General features: G+C 38.7%; 1 protein-coding gene across 1 annotated transcript; it reads right to left on the reverse strand.

Annotated features, from left to right (window-relative positions):
- Positions 1-3133: 3133 nt before the first annotated feature.
- DUSP12 (dual specificity phosphatase 12) lies at positions 3134-10069 on the reverse strand. Its single transcript, XM_068965656.1, has 6 exons — positions 9659-10069; positions 8626-8739; positions 8415-8533; positions 7528-7624; positions 7034-7220; positions 3134-4194 (listed from the first exon to the last, which is right to left on the reverse strand). The coding sequence occupies exons 1-6, from the start codon at positions 10000-10002 to the stop codon at positions 4018-4020; spliced, it is 1038 nt and encodes a 345-aa protein (XP_068821757.1). The 5' UTR covers positions 10003-10069; the 3' UTR covers positions 3134-4017.
- Between the last annotated feature and the right edge of the window lie 5000 nt (positions 10070-15069).

Consider the following 15069-nt stretch of genomic DNA (forward strand, 5'->3'; position numbering starts at 1 on the left):
TATATTCTCCTTATTCTCTAGGATTTTCTGTGTAGAAAGACTTCTTGTATGTAAACATTAACATTTTTAAATCGTTTTTATTTAACGTCATTTTAGATGAAGTGAAAGTTGCTTAGTCGTATCCAATTCTTTGCGACCCCTTGGACTATACAGTCCATGGAATTCTCCGAGCCATAGTACTAGAGTGGATAGCTTTTCTCTTCTCCAGGGGATCTTCCCAACCCAGGGATCCAACCCAGGTCTCCTGCATTGCAGGCAGATTCTTTACATCTGAGCCACAGGGGAAACATATCATTTTAAAATTAACCTTTACTATGGAAATTTTCAAGCCAACAAAAGAATCTGGGGAATTCTTAAGTCTTCATTTGGAGGAACTCCTGGCAGTCCAGTGGCTGGGACTCTGCATTTTCCACCACCGAGCACTTTCACTGCTGTGGTTTGGGTTCAGTCCCTGGTTGGGGAACTGATTCCACTGTGCAGGGCCAGAAGAAAACAAAAATATAATTTGTCCTGTAAATTTTTTCACTTGGTGAGATTCCTGACTCTAATATCTAGAGGTTTGATAGGTTTTGGGTTTTTGTTTTTTCATTTGTTTCTGCAAAATCTTTTCTTTGGAGACATTTTTTAAAAGAAACATCAATGTTCATTAAGAAATATGCTGTTTGTAGATCTTTTTAAATCATACCTGTTGAATGTTATCAAATAACTTAATTCATTTGCTTTCAACTTAAACCCTTGGCAGAGAAATAAGATTTCAAAGACTTTCATGTCTAGATCCATACCTAGAACTCTCCTCTGGCATCTGGTAACGTCTCTTCCCACAGGTTAAGAATCCATGATGCCAAAGTGATGTGCACAGCCAGGACATATACCCCCTCCAGACACACTTCTGATACACAAACAGCTCCACGCCTTGCTCAGGCCTCTGACCTCCTAAGAACTATGACAGCAGTGTATGCCAGGAGTCTTAGAAATGTGAGGTTAGGAGTCCAAATAATACATACGCACAGGGTCCCCGTGGACAAATCCAGGGGTAGGGGAAGAGGGGCAATCTGTGGGTAGGAGCCAACTCACTGCATTGCTATATTTTGTCACGAAACTTCCACAGTCAGAGAATTCTAAATTCAAACATCTTCCAGGTCATTATGAAGATGTATTTGTCAAGATAAGAGATTAAAATATTTTAATAGCTTAGTAGCCTTAAGTTCTAAATATTAAGATAAATAGAATGTAAACTTCAATTTTGTACTGTCTGAATCCTGCCAATGTTGGTAGAATGCCTGACTAGTGAATTTGTAGCTTAGTTAAAAACTGCATTTCATCAGTACTATTAGATTTTACAATCTGATTGACATTTTCAGTGTATCTTCAAGACAAATATCACCCTGAACAGTGAACTCAAACAATATAGAGGTTAAAAGATCAGATTTTGGAGTAAGTCAAATCTTACTTCTAATCTAGGTTCACTAGATAGCTATGTAACTTTTGAGGAAGTGACAATCTTCCTGAGCCGATTACGACTGCAAAATGGGAATAGGGTCTATCTCAGAGCTGTTTTGAGGATTAAATATACATTAAGTGTTTAGGATAGTGACTGACACAAAAGTCCTCAATTGCAGCTATTTTAAGAGAAACTGTTGACTGCTAGTGGCTAGGCACTATATAAAGTTGTCAGCATTGTATCACAAAAATCCTCAGAAAAACTCAGATGTGGATCCTATCATTATCTCTATTTTAGGTAAAAATGAATTAAAACTAATGCAAATATCCTTTCAAACAACCCTGTCAGGAGAGCAGAGAATATATTAATCTCATTTCGTGAAGCAGAAAAGGCAATGGCACCCTACTCCAGTGCTCTTGCCTGGAAAATTCCATGGCAGAAGCCTGGTAGGCTGCAGTCCATGGGGTCCCTATGAGTTGGACACAACTGAGCGACTTCACTTTCACTTTTCACTTTCATGAACTGGAGAAGGAAATGGGAACCCAATCAGTGTTCTTACCTGGAGAATCCCAGGGACAGGGAGCCTGGTGGGCTGCCGTCTATGGGGTCACACAGTCGGACACAACTGAAACAACTTAGCAGCAGCATTTGGTGAAGACGAAAAATGACTCAATTTTCAAAAGACCTGCTCACTTCCAAGATGGTGATCAGTGGAGCCAGATTAGAGCCACTCTCTAATAATTCTACTTCAGTACTGTTTTCACTGTACCACACTGCCTCTGAAATAAGGTTAATATTGCTGTTTTCAACGAATGTGTAAATTCAAATGTTTTACACTGGTATTCCTAAATATTAAAAAGCTTTTTTGAGAACAAAGGCATAATGGATTTTCTATCTATCCCCCACCCCCTGCCAAAAAAGAAAAAAACAAAACCCTGAAAGACTTTAAATCTGAAAATCTTGCTTAGAGGATGTTTTACAAAATTTCAAAATTTACATTAAGAATAATCATCTATCCAAAAACGATTCCTCACTGGCAAATACTAATTATCATTCAAAAAAGATACTATTTTGTCAATTCCCCTGGCAACAATGTAAATTACAAGGCAGAGCTTTTATCTAGTTTGTTCCATATATCACCAAATTGCACACAACAGGTGCTTAGTAACTATTTACTGAATTGACAATTATAAATTCAAGTAAAATCTATGTAATTTTGTGTGTCAAATGCCACAGTGTCATGGATAGGTAACTTGAACAGTATGAAACTGCTGCTACTCAACTACTTTTTACCTACAAAGAGGCAAAGGTTCAACCTAATTATTAAAAAAATAATCTTTCTGGAAAACATTACAAAGTAAAGAGGTAAACAGCTATTATGAAAGCTAAGACAGAAATGGAGAAATTTTTTCTCCTAAGAAAAATGTATTAAATGAAAGTTGCCAAAGGCTCCATGTCCTATTCTGAGATACTCTCGAGAGTCAATTTTAACAGTCACACCCTTTTAAAGATGGTGATTCACATTTCTTTGTATGTAAAGTAACTTCCATGTTGGTGTTTATGTACATACAGATACACTCACATGTGAAGATATGCAATATGTATTAAGAACATGGACTACTTTATTAGTTAATTCTGATCTCATGTAAATGTTCAAACATCTAATCAGGTGTTTAGACTCTAACTATTATCAATAAGTAAAATAAATTCCAGTCTCCAGAGATCACATTAAAAAGCTAATCTGGACATATTTACCTTTCCCAATACTCTCACACACCAGGCTAAAAAGGTGATTGATATGCAGTTACTTCACATTTAATTTTCTTCATCATTAGAAACATACCTAACATTAATATATTTCTTTAAGCAGACTACTTCCAGAAGTATCTTAAACATGTTTTTCTAAAAACTCAGATAACTGGGATTCCAGAACAAAAATAGAAAAAAGACATTTTAGTCAGCATTTTACTGATGTCCTTTCCTTCTACATTTCCAAGAAAAATCCAGACTTAGGTAGCTTTACTTATGTCCCTTAAAAGAAAATGTCAAAACACATCCAAGCAAATTTGCTTTACATTTCTAGAAATAAACGGATGTCACTTAAATATGACAGTTTTAAGTTTTTGGACATTATTCTGTCCATCTAGAACTGAGGAATTCATACCTAACATTCCAAAAATCACAACTTTAAGGAAGTGACATATGTGTAATTATGGCTGATTTGCATTTTTCTACAGCAGAAACCAACACAAGATTGTAAAGCAATTTTCCTCCAATTAAAAAATAAATTTTTTTAAAGATGAGAAAAAAATCACAACTTTTAATACATATGAAATAAAGAAAGTATCCAGGTTATAGAAGATTTTAATATCAAAGTATAATTTACATGATTAAAAAGTTCTGATGTCTATACAAAGTAATCTACTTGGACAGTATAAGAAGCTGATAATGTATAATTTCTAAGTAACATCAAGTGATTTTATCTTCTCACGTTGCAAATGAAATGTTAATGGCCTAAAAACTACACAATCTGCCACGGATGACAATAAGGAAGAGAAGCACATATCAGCAAGTCATCAAATGTAACAAGTTCCTGTTTTTCTTGTTTGTGATCCCCAAACCGGCAGCATTCTCGTTTCATCCACTCTGCTCTTATGTATTTGAAAAGCGGGTGCTATCCATCTGCCACAGGAGCACTGTTCACCATACCAGTTGAAAGAACCCAACTTGGCATTGCATTTGGGGCAGAGAAGCTAAAAGAAAACAGACATGTTACTTTTTCTTTCACTTTTATATAAAACAAGTAATTATCTTTGGTAACACAGATCATGGAAAGACATGGCTCACAGCTTCAAGGAGTTGATGATCTAATCAGTGAGATGAAATGTAATGGCAATTTACTATAATGGATAGTAGACTACAATAATTGTTAAGTTTACGTTGTACTCTGGGAGTATAGAGAAGGAATAGACTAATTCCAGAATGAAAGGAGAAAGGTGAAGACTGAGGCATGAAATAGAAGGTTTCATGACTGTGGCATACGAGTACTAAGACTAGAGCGTTTCAAGCAAACAGCACAGTAACATGAGCATACCTGATCCACACTTTACATACACTCATCATAAACAAGGTGAGACAGAGAAATCTTTCATTATCCACACACCATATTATGTGTTTACCTTTAAACCAGCTATAAAGAAAGTCTGTACATAAAATTCAGAACTAAAATTACACAAATATCTACAAGTTTTTAGTTTGACAAAAATACCATATTCCTCAAAACAATTAAACATAGAATTACTGTATGATCCAGTAATTCCAATTCTGGGTATATACTCAAAAGAAATAAAAGCAGGGACCGAAACAGATATTTGTATACCCATGTTCACAGCAGCATTATTCCCAATACCCAAAGGGAGGGAGCAACCCAGATATCCGTGGATAGCTGAGTAGACAAAATGTGGTATACACATAAAATGGAATACTATTCAGCATTAAAAAGGAAGGAAACTCTGACACACGCTCCAACATGGATGAACCCTGAGGACATTATGCCAAGTGCAATAAGCCAGCCACAAATTTATGAGGCACCTGGAGGAGTCATATTCATAAAAGCAGAGAGCAGAAGAGTGGTTGCCAGGGACTGGGGAGGAAGGGGTGGGGGATTAGTGTTTAATGGGTATGGCATTTCAACTGGGGAAGATGGTGGTGATAGTTGCACAATGTGAACATTCTCAATACTACTGAATTACACACTAAAAATAGTTAAAATGGTAAATTTATGTTATGACTATTTTACCATAATTTTAAAAAACCACATTCATAATATATGTATGTTAGGCCACTTGTGCTGTACACCTTCAACTTATTTTATTTTTTTTTTACACCTCAACTTATACAACGCTGTATATCAATTATATCTCAATAAACTGAAAAAAAAAAAAAACTGTATCTCAAAGCTGAGATAAGCAACAGACTGGAGGAAACACCTGCATTATGTGAAACACTAGACTACAGAAACAGCTCCTGAATTCCTTAGAAAAAGACAAAACCCATGGAAATGCATCAAGAAGATGAAGGAAATTTCCTACAAAACAAAGTATAAATGCCTGATAAGTAGATAAAGATGTTGGTCTCAGCAGTAGTCATAGAGATTCAATTAAGACACCTTAGGATTAATGACTTTTTTCATCTCATCAACAGACAAAACCTTACTGATTTTATAATATCCATATCCAAAGGTATGGGGAAATGAGTACACGCATTCAACGCTAGTGAAAGGCAAATCTGTGTGGGCACTGTTAAGGTCAGCCCAGAATATTAGTAATATTTAAAAATGTGCACTCTTCAAGCCAGGAATTCCACTTTTAGGTATATATTCTTTACAAAAATAAATTTACAAATAAGTATGCACATATGTGACCTAGAATATTTCATAAAAAAATAAAATAAATGCCTTTATCTTGGGTGCTTCCCAGATTAAATAAAAGCAGCAAGGGAATTCCCTGGGCATCAAACGGTTAAGACTCCAGGCTTTCACTGCTGAGGGCCAGGGTTCAATCCCTGGTCAGCAAACCAGGATCCCACAAGCCACAAGAGGCAACCAAGATAAATAAAAACAGCAAGGCAAAAACATAAGCCGCCACAAAAGAAAAAACAGATAAAGTGGACTTCAACAAATAGTATCAAGAGTAGGAAGTGACTTCTGTACAAGGTTTATTTGGTAGCGATAAAAATCGTGACAGATTCTAAAACCTGGGAACATACTAAAAACCACTGAACTGTACACTTTCCATGGATGAATTATATGGCAAGTGAATTATATCTCAATAAACCAGTAGCATCTGAAAACATGGGTTTGAATATAGGGTACCCCCTTCTAGGCAAGACATTAACTAATGTAGATTAAGTTTCCTCGTATATAAAATGTAAATATATATATCTGTTCCATTTTATAAAATTATTGTATTCTTCAAATGAAATACAGTGAGAGTTTCATAAAAACTCACTATACAAACTTAGATAATCTTTAAACATCATTACATCTTAGATTAAGAATATCTTTACATTAATATCAAGTAAACCTGAAAGAGTTGTAGCTGTCACAGGATGCTCATATGAGCTGCATTCTTTAGAATTAGTAAGAAATGAAAAAGAATCTCATAACAAACATATAAAACTAAAAGAATCAAGAAAACAGAGATACATAGAGCCAAAGGGGAAAAAAAGATTAAGAAGAAATTTTAAATCTAATTTTAAAATCCATGATTTTCTCTACTTCTTACAAAGCTCAAGTTTTGCTAAATATTTTCTAATTTGTCTTAATTTGAAAAAATATAAACAATAGACTTAAAAGGCATTAACTGAGACCAAAAGCTCTCAACCAAAAAATGGATCATTATTTTGGATCACTTGGTTTTTATTTAACTAATTTATCTTTGATAGAATCTTGCCTATACTACAAAGATATAATCTTTAGAAAGAAAGCAGTTAAGATGGAGTAAAACACTAGTTAAAGTATGGTTTAAAATGAAAGAAGGAACAGAATACAAATGACATAATAAAACTAAAGAAAGTAAAATGCGTTCTCACCTGTCCATCCATCACTCCCAACAAAGTGGATTCCATCCAATGTACAGGTTCAATGAAGTAAGATGTACACTGAGCCTGACTCCCTGTGGAAAGCATGGGGGATGCCGTCATCCTCTTGTGGGCAAAGGCTGTAGGACCACTTCCTTCATTATGATCCAAAATGCTAGAACTTCTAAATAAAGATCGCCTACAACCCCCAAAGAAACAAAAACATTTATGATTTCCAAACGGATGGAAAAATAGATTAAAAGTGCACTATTTCTTAGAGAGCAAGTTAATATAACAATGATTATGCTGTTTTAATTTTTGATAACCTCTACAAGTAACCAGATAACTTTTAAGAATTCATATTCTTCTTGAAACCAGATCTGAATACGAAATTTCTGTATTATTCCATTAAACAAATTCTTCCTACAAGATTTTAAGAAACTGAAACTTTCAGTACTTTTCTACCAAGACAAAGTAAAATTTCCAGAGGATACAAAATATTTTACCTGCACTTTCTACATTTGTAGAGACCCCCATCTTTCAATCCTTGTGAAATGGCAGATGGGTCAACAGCAAAGAGTTCTTGAGGTAAGTTCTGCAATTCTACATAACATAAAATGTATCCATTTGTCAAAATCAACTCTGCATTTTCAGACAAAATTCAGTTTGTGTCAAATTGAGGCAAGTTGCTCAGTGGTAAAGAATCCACATGCCAATACAGAAGACGCAGGTTTGATCCATAGGTTGGGAAGATCCCCAGGAGAAGGAAATGGCAACCCACTCCAGTATCCTTGCCTGGGAAATCCCATGGACAGAGGAGCCAGTTCATGGGGTCACAAGAGAGTCAGACACAACTTAGCAACTAAACAACAAAATGCTAATCTCAGAAATTAAAAAAAATCTCCCCTGTTGAGCAATGAGGACAAGGTGGGAGAGCACAGTGATGCAGCCCTTGGCTTCCAGGCACAGACTGCCTGACTTCAAATTCGAGCCAGCCATTTACAAACCATGTGACCCTGAACAACCTATTTCTTGCTAAACCATGGTATCAAAATGAAATAAAAGTACCTGCTTCAAAAGTGAAATAATGCACCTGAAGCATCTAGTGTCAGAGTGAACTACATCTAGAAAAGACTGAATGTGCTGTGCTTAGCTGCTCAGTTGTGTCTGACTCTTTGCAACCCCATGGACTATACAGCCCACCAGGCTCCTCAGTCCATGGGATTTCCTAAAGCAAGAATACTGGAGTAGGTTGTGATGACCTCCTCCAGGGGATCTTCCCAACCCAGGGATGGAATCCAGGTCTCCCACATTGCGGGCGGATCCTTTACCCAGGCTGAGCCACCAGGGACACCCACAAAGGACTGAATACATACTGCCAATTATTACTTACCTGGATACTTCTCTGTAACCTTTTGTAAACGATATTGTTTATAAACTGCACTGGAGGTATCTACTTCACAGCCCATTGCCTGGTATAATTTCAGTTGCCACTCAAACCCCTCATTCATCCTGTAAGGGCAAACAGATACAGAGTTAAATTTTCTTTAAATAAATAAAACTGCATCACAAAAGCAGAATTATTACTGTAACAAGTAACTCACTTGGCCTCTGGCTTGACAGACTTAAGGACTTCATAGGCTTTTTCAAAGGTAAGCTGGTCAGTCTTCATCATAAAAGCGGTTATTACAGTCACACTTCGACTGACCCCTGCATGACTGAAAAAGAAACCTTTAAAATATCAAACAGCAACAATTACAAAAACAAAAAAACCCACCCCCTATAAATGGTAAAGTTTGGGGTCCACTTCTTGTCTGCTTCTTCTACTCAAGTAAATCCTTTGTCTCTGAAATACTACTGCTGTACAAAAGAAGTATTCCTTTATTTCCTTATTCATTTTTAATTCTGAACCATGTGAATGCATTACCTACTGAAAAATAATTACACTAATTTTTTAACATCTTATAATGGCTTCAGAACAAATCTAAACTCTTTTGCTCTTGGTTTTAAAGGCCCTGGAGATCTGGTCCCAAACTTCTATTTTATCACTACCTTACGTTCTTTATGTAATATTTATAACAAAGGCTGGCTGTAAAATTGCTGACTCAGTAAGCGTAGACTTGTAATTACACTCTTTCTGCCACTGCTACGTACTAATCAATTTTTCTCTCCCCAAATCTCCCCTACATCGGCCACGCCTGCCTCAAACAAAAACAATGAAAACAGCCTGTTCTCCCTCTGAAGTCTGAATAACCTTAACTTCTATTACAATAATCTCTCTTACTACACACCTCGCATCCTAGTCTGCATTTCCTCAGTATGTGTCTGGCTACTCGAGAAGAGATTTAAACTCTTTAGATGTAGAGACTTGGTCATTTATCTGAAGATTCCTCCTACCCTCGAAAACTCAGCGGCTGCAGAATGAACCAACACAAACAAAATGAATGAAAAGCCTGCGCGTCGTCAAGGGACAGTGTCCTGCCCGCTCCTCTCTCTGACACAAGCCTACGCAAGAGGATGGAGGTCCCAGCGGCCCGACAGCCCTCTGGTCCTCTTCTGGGCCCTGGGAGGGAAAGGGTGAGGTGGGCCAGGGTAGAAGCGTGGCGGGTCGCTCTCGCCACGGACCCGACCACTCACCAGTGCACCAGCACCGCGCGGCCCTCGGCGCGAGCCTGGACGATGAAGGCCACACAGCGGTCCAGATGACTGAGCAGGTCGGTCTCGGGTCTGTCCAGCGCTGGCACGAAGAGACTCCGTAGACCCTCGACCCCAGCCCCCGTTTTGAAGTTAGGCTCCTCCGAGTCCACCGTCAGCACTGCCGTGACGCCCGCCTCCCTCAGGTGGTCTAGCTCCGCGACGGCCGCGGCTCCACCCAAGAACAGCCCCGGACGCACTTCCAGCATGTGCCTGGCAGAGCGGGCCCGGCTCTGGCCGCTGATCTGGTGCTCGCAGCCATGGCTCCCGTCCTGCGCCTCCAACATGGCGGCGCCCGGAGGCCGGGCTGCGGCGGGCCCTACCACCGAGTAGGCAATCGGCTAGAACGTCGTTATTGTAGGACCAGCCGGTCTGAGTTGCGCCGCTCCTGCCTCGGAGGATTTCGTCGACCGCGGGAACGCGGATTTCCTGGGGAAGGTGACGGGACTTCGGCCTGGGCGGAGCTAAACCCCATTGCAGCGGCTTCCGAACGCTAACGCAAATACCTACAGGGTTTCTCAGTCTCTTAGTGTTGAGATTTTACTACATTTATGCAGAAGCAGAAAATTGATTCAAGTTGAAATGATGGTCCCACCAACTGAATCAGTACCATAATCTTATACATTTGAAATACAACACTTTTACAGTAGGTATGAAACCATTTGTTTGTAGTTCTCGTGTGACTTTTTACTTTTTTTTTCTTTTTGTGCCCCCCCTTTTTTTTTTATTGGTATGTGACTTCTTGTTGGTGTATATTATTCTGTATATTTGAAAATATTGATCCCATGGTTTTGTGCCAGTGCACTCAAAGACCACCAAGAATCCAAGTGTAGTTTTAAATAAATTGAGTTTATTACTCAATCATGAACTGTATAATTTTGGTAAATGCAGGTCGTAAGACAATGTTTACTTCAGTTCAGTCGCTCAGCCGTGTCCAGCTCTTTGCGACCCTATGAATTGCAGCACGCCAGGCCTCCCTGTCTATCACCAACTCCTGGAGTTCACTCAAACTCATGTCCATTGAGTCATTGATGCCATCCAGCCATCTCATCCTCTGTCATCCCCTTCTCCTCCTACCACCAATCCCTCCCAGCAGCAGAGTCTTTTCCAATGAGTCAACTCTTCGCATGAGGTGGCCAAAATACTAGCGTTTCAGCTTTAGCATCAATCCTTCCAAGGAACACCCAGGACTGATCTCCTTTAGAATGGACTGGTTGGATCTCCTTGCAGTCCAAGGGACTCTCAAGAGTCTTCTCCAACACCACAGTTCAAAAGCATCAATTCTTCGGCACTCAGCTTTCTACACAGTCCAACTCTCGCATCCATACATGACCACTGGAAAAACCATAGCCTTGACTACATGGACCTTTGTTGACAAAGTAATGTCTCTGCTTTTGAATATACTGTCTAGGTTGGTCATAACTTTTCTTCCAAGCAGTAAGCGTCTTTTAATTTCATGGCTGCAATCACCATCTGCAGTGATTTTGGAGCCCCCAAAAATGAAGTCTGACACTGTTTCCACTGTTTCCCCATCTATTTCCCATGAAATAATGGGACCAGATGCAATGGTCTTCGTTTTCTGAATGTTGAGCTTTAAGCCAACTTTTTTCACTCTCCTCTTTCACTTTCATCAAGAGACTTTTTAGGTCCTCTTCACTTTCTGCCAGAAGGGTGGTGTCATCTGCATATCTGAGGTTATTGATATTTCTCCCGGCAATATTGATTCCAACTTGCGCTCCTTCCAGCCCAGCGTTTCTCATGATGTACTCTGCATATAAGTTAAATAAGCAGGGTGACAATATCCAGCCTTGACGTACTCCTTTTCCTATTTGGAACCAGTCTGTTGTTCCATGTCCAGTTCTAACTGTTGCTTCCTGACCTCCATACAGGTTTCTCAAGAGGTCAGGTGGTTCCCATCTCTTTCAGAATTTTCCACAGTTTATTGTGATCCACATAGTTAAAGACTTTGGCATAGTCAATAAAGCAGAAATAGATGTTTTCTGGAACTCTCTTGCTTTTTCCATGATCAGCGGATGTTGGCAGTTTGATCTCTGGTTCCTCTGCCTTTTCTAAAACCAGCTTGAACTTCTGGAAATTCACGGTTCACATATTGCTGAAGCCTGGCTTGGAGAATTTTGAGCATTACTTTACTAGCGTGTGAGATGAGTGCAATTGTGCGGTAGTTTGGGCATTCTTTGTCATTGCTTTTCTTTGGGATTGGAATGAAAACTGACCTTTTCCAGTCCTGTGGCCACTGCTGAGTTTTCCAAATTTGCTGGCATATTGAGTGCAGCACTTTCACAGCATCATCTTTCAGGATTTGAAATAGTTCAACTGGAATTCCATCACTTCCACTAGCTTTGTTCATAGTGATGCTTTCAGAGGCCCACTTGACTTCACATTCCAGGATGTCTGGCTTTAGGTGAGTGATCTCACCATTGTGATTATCATGGTCGTGAAGATCTTTTTTGTACCGTTCTTCTGTGTATTCTTGCCACCTCTTCTTAGTATCTTCTGCTTCTGTTACGTCCATACCATTTCTGTCCTTTATTGAGCCCATCTTTGCATGAAATATTTCCTTGATATCTCTAATTTTCTTGAAGAGATCTCTAGTCTTTCCCATTCTGTTGTTTTTCCCCTATTTCTTTGCCTTGATTGCTGAGGAAGGCTTTCTTATCTCTCCCTGCTATTCTTTTGAACTCTGCATTCAGATGCTTATATCTTTCCTTTTCTCCTTTGCTTTTCACTTCTCTTCTTTTCACAGCTATTTGTAAGGCCTCCCCAGACAGCCATTTTGCTTTTTTGCATTTCTTTTCCATGGGGATAGTCTTGATCCCTATCTCCTGTACAATGTCATGAACCTCTGTCCATAGTTCATCAGGCACTCTATCTATCAGATCTAGGCCCTTAAATATATTTCTCACTTCCACTGTATAATCATAAGGGATTTGATAATCATAAAAGAATCATAAGAGAATGTTAGAAAGATCCTATTACAGGATTTTGGGCTTCCCAAGGGGCACCAGTGGTAAAGAACCTGCCTGCCAATGCAGGAGACTTAAAAGACCTGGGTTCAATCTCTTGGGTCCAGAAGATCCTCTGGAGGAGGGCATGGCAACCCACTCCAGTATTCTTGCCTGGAGAATCCCATAGACAGAGGAGCCTGGCGGGCTACAGTCCATAGGGTCGCAAAGAGTTAGACACAACTGAAGCGACTTAGCATGCATACAGGATCTGAGCTTACATTAGATGAGTTAGGGCTAAGGGGCTATGGAAGCAAGACTTTGCTCTGGATTGGATGCTGTCAGGAAGTGGAGGTGATTCTATGATTCAGTATGTTAATAAATCTTACCAAAGGGAAAGAAGGCTAGAGAGACACTAAAGCTGTTATTGGTCAAGAAATAGCAGTCATGGTACTTGCATAATGATGGAAACATGGGGCAATGCAACAGAATAGAGAGCCCAGAAATAAACCCTTACATATATGCGCAAATGATCTTTGGCAAGGGTACCATGACCAAACAATGGTTTTGTCAACAACTTTTTGGACATGACACCAGAAGCAATAAGTGGGACTATATCAAACTAAAAAGTTTCTGCATAGCAAAAGAAACAGTCAAAAAAAGGAAAGGGCAATATACAGAATGGGAAAAAATATTTTCAAACCATATATCTGATGAGTTAATATCCAAAATATATAAAGAACTCATACGACTCAACTGCAAATAAAAATAGAAAATGGGCAGAGAAACTGAAAAGATATTTTTTTCCTAAAGAAGACATACAAATGGCCCACAGGTACATGAAAAGATCCTTAATATCACTACGCAGCAGGGAAATATAAATCAAAACCATGATAAGATATCACCTCACACTTGTTAGTATGGCATTAAAAAAAAAATAGGTAGCATGTTGGTGAGGCTGGTGGAGAAAAGGGAAACCTTGTGCATTGTTGGTGGGACTATAAATGGATATAGCTAGTCTGGAAACAGTATGGAAGTTCTTCAAAAACTTAAAAACCAGAGCTACCATATAATGCGGCAATCCCATTTCTGGATATATGTCCAAAGGAAATGAAATTAGAATCTTATAGAGATATCTGCACTCTCGTGTTATTCACAACAGCCAATACATGGAAGTGACCTAAATGTCCATCTAAGCATGGATGGTAAAGATGTGATTTTTTTATATTATGAATATATATTCATATATATGTGAAGATATTCAACATATATGAATATATATTGAATATATATATATGAATGAATAATATGAATATTCAATGAATGAATATATATGAATATATATTATTTAGCCAAATGAAAGTAGGAAATCCTCCATTTGTGATAACATGAATAGAACTTTGAGAGCATTATGCTAAGTGAAATAAGTCAGAGAGAGAAAAACAAATATTGCATCATATCACTTACATGTGGTAACTGAAAAAGCTAACTCAGAAACAGAATACAATAATGGTTGCCTAGGGCTGCAGGGAGGGAGAATTGAAAAGTTGGCCAGTTGGTATAGTTTCTGTTTTTCAATGAAATGGTTAAGAGTAAATTTTATGTTTTTTCATCATATTTTTTAATAGCAGTTAGTCATTTTAGCTAAAATAGAGGTATGTTTGGTATTTTGTAATTGGACAATGTTCATGTTCTATCTTATTCAGACATAATGATGCTGGTCTTTGTCTTACTTCATCATGATCTCAGAGTTACCTTGTCTGATGTTGATTTTCTATGAAGCTGTTTATGTTCAGCAGGACAGGAAAAAACACCTAACTGTGAGTGCCTGGCCAACTATAGCAACACTGAGGAAGAGCTACTTCATAGTACCAAGCCAGCTTCTGGATGCCAGGGGTCTGCTTTTCTCTTTCTCACATATGACTTTATGATTTTCAAAGAGATTGAGACTTGGGGCAGGAACACTTGACCCCCATCTAAGTCAAATGGAGGAAGCAGCAACTACCTGTGCTTGGAAACACTTAAGTGGGCAGCCTGCAGGGATAGAGGAAGAGTGGTATCTTCCCTTACTCCTGCCACAGGCTCTGAACCTCTTAAGGGTAAGAACTTTGCCTTTTCATCTTTGGGCTAATGATGCTGATTATTCAGTCTTTCAAATGTTAGAAATGAAGGGAAAGGAGTACCAGAAAAGACACTGTACACTTCCCTTTCAGTGTCATATCCTTCCCCATCCCAAAGGCTTTATCTCAAAGGCTCACTCAGTGTTTTTGCTGCAGAGTCATGTTAGCAATCCTCTGAGACGTTGGTTGAATCAACTCAGCCTTTCTCACTTTATGGTCCTGGAAATATCTCCTTTGTGTCAGGCTCTACAGTAGATGCTGAAGCTACAAA

This window comes from Capricornis sumatraensis, chromosome 2 (assembly GCF_032405125.1).
Source record: "Capricornis sumatraensis isolate serow.1 chromosome 2, serow.2, whole genome shotgun sequence".
NCBI lineage: Eukaryota > Metazoa > Chordata > Mammalia > Artiodactyla > Bovidae > Capricornis > Capricornis sumatraensis.